This window comes from Melampsora larici-populina (genome assembly GCF_000204055.1).
Source record: "Melampsora larici-populina 98AG31 unplaced genomic scaffold MELLAscaffold_54, whole genome shotgun sequence".
Lineage (NCBI taxonomy): Eukaryota > Fungi > Basidiomycota > Pucciniomycetes > Pucciniales > Melampsoraceae > Melampsora > Melampsora laricis-populina.
Genome location: NW_006768818.1, coordinates 92,699 through 96,964, shown reverse-complemented (window position 1 = coordinate 96,964; position 4,266 = coordinate 92,699). Strand labels below are relative to the sequence as shown.

Below are 4,266 nucleotides of genomic sequence, written 5' to 3'. Positions count from 1 at the left end.
CCTAAGCTCAATTAACCAGGACCTTTGGGCCAAGCGGTTATATGATTGCTTTGGTTGTTGACGGCGTCAACGCCGACTCTTATAAAGAGCAGGCATTATTCTCACAGTCAGCACAAGTGGAACCATCTTCTCCAGTCATATCTTGTTGCGTTGAGCCAAGCCAGCTATGCCAATCCCTATATCTTACACTGCAGTCTCAGGCACAACTGTACGCACCACAGGCAATGTAAGATTATGTCCAATCAATATAAACATTGACCCGATTATGTCTTTGCCACTCACAAATTAGATCCCTTTGCTGACCTTTCTTTCCTTGTTTTGCATATTGTTAGCCGGTGCGAGTGCAGCCAGGGGAAGAAGCGCTTGCACATCACATGACACCAACAAGGCTGGTCCTGAAAGATGACAAAGGAGAGCCACACAGTGTCCCCCTGAAATCCCTATCTCTTACATTGGATACCAACTTCCTACATTGCAATCACACTGTGTATTTGTCTGGAACTTTTGGTCAGAATCCAGTGTCCCGCAAAGTGTTCATCAAACACAGCGCTCTCACTCAAAGTGAGATCTGCAGCACTGTACCGGACGCCAAAGAGCTTGCTGGTAGAGCAACCATCAGTGGCATTGGCAAGGTGGTCAATGTATCTCTGTCCCTTGTTGACAACCCAACCAATGAGGAGGAACAATGGCATTTGACTGTAGATGCCAAACATAAAATCTTGGATCCAAAAGTTAAAAACCACTGTCTCTCTGTCTCATTTTCTATCTCTCCTGTCTTCATGATTTGATCTGATTACTGATTACCAATTTGATTACTTTCACATTTGGATATTTATCACCCAGGCTAAAAAATTGGTTGATTTTGCAATAACTTATTGCTTGGGCCATTTCAGTCCCCCTTTAGTGGATGTGTCACATATCCAAAATTAATAGGAAGCCAGGTTACCCTTCAGAGCTAAGCTTTAGGCCTTTTATTTGAAGCAGTATGAATCAATTTCAAGATTTTTCTCAAAGAAATCTCAAGAACAGACGAGAAAGTTCAAATTACCTTCCTTCAGTCAACTCAAATTCACAGTTTCTGAAAATGATGAAGGCATTGCAGGCAACTTAACCTTTACTTTTGAGAAGTTTTCTAATATTCCCCATGTTGACGGTGACATCTCTGAAACCACATTTTTCTCATCAATTCTAATATTCAAAAACGGAAAGTTGGCACATAAATCTGATTGTTTTGATGTCACCAATGGAGATGTTTCATTTACTGACTTGGGTTTCAAGGTCGATCTTTCTGCTTGTGATGGACCAGTTGCAATGGTTTACTTTGGTAATAGGGACAGACACTGTACACTACCATCCCAACAACCATCAGAAAAATTCCCCAGATTCAGCACATCTATACAAATTAGCCAAGAGTATCAGAGTAGATTTATAAAATCTTCTTCTTCTTCCAGTAGGTTAGGCATTGCAAAAGTTTTAGCCAGTCCCGAGTATTTATTGACTTGCTTCAAGAAGAGATTCTTGTAATCAAACGTCTTTATCAAGATACATTTTTAAATTTTGGTTGAATATTTTTGATCCAAGATACAAAATTCAATGTTTTATTTTGTTTTATTTTATGTACACATATATTTCAAATTCTTAACCAAAACTGATTTAAAAAATTCAAAACACATTGATTAACCAACCAATCAAGAATTAATTTTGATCAAAGTTCTAAAAGCAAATCTGAAAAATTGAGACAAAACGCTCAAAAAATAATCTAATTTCATGATCATTGATTGTCATATTAGATTCTTGCCATCCTTCTTCTTTGGTTTCCTATCACTTGACATACTAGAATGCAAACTATAAATCAAATCGCTGATATATAACAAAAAAATCCAATAGGATCTTCAATACTTAAGTCACCCTTGGAGTTTTCTTGACCAAAACTTTCAGATTCATTGATTCTTTACTTTCTTCTTCCATTCCATCTTGTTCTAAAGTTTCATATTCAAATTTGGTACCTCCTTTTTGATTGGATTGTATAGATTGTTAGGTTTGGTTTGAGACATTGGTCCACAGATTAATACTCCTCCTGTAAATTCGGCTTGGATTCGAATGGAATTTATAAAAGATTTTGATACAATCAATTTAATTTCTCCAATATAAATCGTGGAAGAAGTGATAGGTAATGCATCCAATTGATGTGTTACATCTAAATTAAATCCTTCATCCTTAGTATCTTTTGGTTTAGATGTACGTTGATTATGTTGGGTTAATTGGGTACTATTATTTAATCCGTTGGGTGATTTTTCTAAAGTTGGAATTGATGATCCATCTAACACTTGTAAGTTTCCAGTCAAATAACCTACTTCGAATCCTTTGACCTAATTATAAACAAAGGCAGAGTTAGAATCAATGATCTGGTATAACAGAGATTGAATTATGATCAAAATTCATTTTTACCTTTGATGATTTGATACTAGACATCAAGACACCACTTAATCACTTAATCTAACCTTGAAACTTTTCGTGTCATGTCCAATTACAGAACATTCTCCAATCTTGGGCAAAAAGATTTTGGTTATAAATGTAGGAATTGCAGAAACATTTCCAATGAATTCTTGATGTGTTTCACCTGGACCATTGATCAAAACCTGCTGTTATGAAGAAGTATCAAACAAAATTAGAAAATAAAACTTTCTCAGTCTTCTTCATGTTTCTTACTCAATCTTACAACTATATCTTGTGATTTCTTCAAGGAGATGACTTAGTACTGTTTTAGCATTGATATGTGGAATAATTGTTTGCCATGCTCTTTCATCTGCTTTACTTTCTAAATCAATTGCCAATACTTGACATACCACTTTAACTTCTGCGGTTTCAGAAATGAATTTATGAAGTGATTCTCCAAATCCCTGTTAATACGAACAAATCACATCACATCAAAATTCCAAACTATTGATGAACAATCCATTTGATTGATTTATTCCATATCTAGAGACTCACTTTCTCTCCTTTCTCCTCCCCACTTTGGTTTCTTTCAAACATTTTCATTCTTAATTGTACTCTACTGTACAGCATCACCTCTCCTCCACTATTCATCTACATTCAATATTTCACCATACACGTTTACTTTCCTTTTCCAAATAAATCCCTTACGGTGGAACTCATCGGTTGGCCATGTGTTGTCCATGGTCCTTTCATCTTTGCTTGAATACTCATTGCCCCATTGTGGACCAGAGACATTTATAAACAGATTCACGGCGCATACTTATGCATCATCATTCCATTGGTCTGAGTGTGTGCCCCAAGGATCTCTTAGGGCGTTTGGTGCATTGCTGGTGTTTCTGCACGTGATTAGATTTGTGCTGAGAACCCTGGATCTTACATTCCATCCTACCACTACGTAGGGATATTGAGTCTACAGTACATATGTGCGCAGTAAACCTTATAACCTTATGTGTGGTTTGGGGGGGACCCCAATGGGGGGTGAGGTGTAAGGAATCCTAACGGATCCTTACTAATTCACCACCATCGGGGTGAGAACGGACTGTAAAACCTGGGGGTTTCTTGACCCCATCCACTCACAGGCGGGGAGCCTTGAGCCTTGAGAAACACCCCTACTCTACGTGTGTGAGTGGTTCGCTTGTAGTGGTTCATCCGTTGTGGAAATTAAATCACACCTCAAACCCCTGTCCTTTATACGCCTCTTCTACTCTGAGAAGCAGCCCTGGTGCCCATGCTTTACTCGCAAACAGTTCAAGTTCACTTTATTTTATTTTTTACATTTCAATTTAATTTTTTTTACTTTTCTTCATTCAACATCCTTAAGATTCTCAAGGATCAGATGGACAACACTCAATTCAAGATGGATCAGTTTTTTTTAGAAAGATCATTTTTTATATTTCTTTACTTATTTTTTACTAATACTCAATTGATCAGTTCACAAAAACAGCATACATCATATAGAAACATTACAAGTTAAGAAACAAATAAAAAAGAAGGGGGGAAGGAAGGAAACAGAGGAAGCTAAAAGGAAGAACACAAGAGGTTTGAATCTATTTGCACTACACCAAATGTAATCTTTACCGGGCGGTAAAGAAAACTACTGACATAGAAAAGTCCTGAGGCAACAGGAAGAGAGCTAAAAATCTGAAAAAATATGCACCTTGTTCCTAGATGTTGGGGCGTCATGATGAGTATTTTTTTGTATTTTACACGCAGATATTGGTTAATGTACTAACAATAAAGGCTGAAAATCATCAAAAACCCACCTGTAAC

General features: G+C 37.0%; 2 protein-coding genes across 2 annotated transcripts; one reads left to right on the top strand and one right to left on the bottom strand.

The window, feature by feature from the left end:
• Positions 1 to 166: 166 nt before the first annotated feature.
• On the top strand, positions 167 to 788 carry MELLADRAFT_111477 (uncharacterized protein; the record flags this gene model as incomplete). Its single annotated transcript, XM_007415885.1, has 2 exons — positions 167 to 226; positions 333 to 788. 2 exons carry the CDS (start codon positions 167 to 169, stop codon positions 786 to 788), a joined length of 516 nt encoding a protein of 171 aa, XP_007415947.1.
• Positions 789 to 1,979: 1,191 nt separating this feature from the next.
• MELLADRAFT_67485 (uncharacterized protein) lies at positions 1,980 to 3,033 on the bottom strand (the record flags this gene model as incomplete). The annotated part of the gene is made up of 4 exons (XM_007415797.1): positions 1,980 to 2,369; positions 2,502 to 2,639; positions 2,847 to 2,900; positions 2,992 to 3,033. The coding sequence occupies 4 exons, from the start codon at positions 3,031 to 3,033 to the stop codon at positions 1,980 to 1,982; spliced, it is 624 nt and encodes a 207-aa protein (XP_007415859.1).
• Positions 3,034 to 4,266: the final 1,233 nt, after the last annotated feature.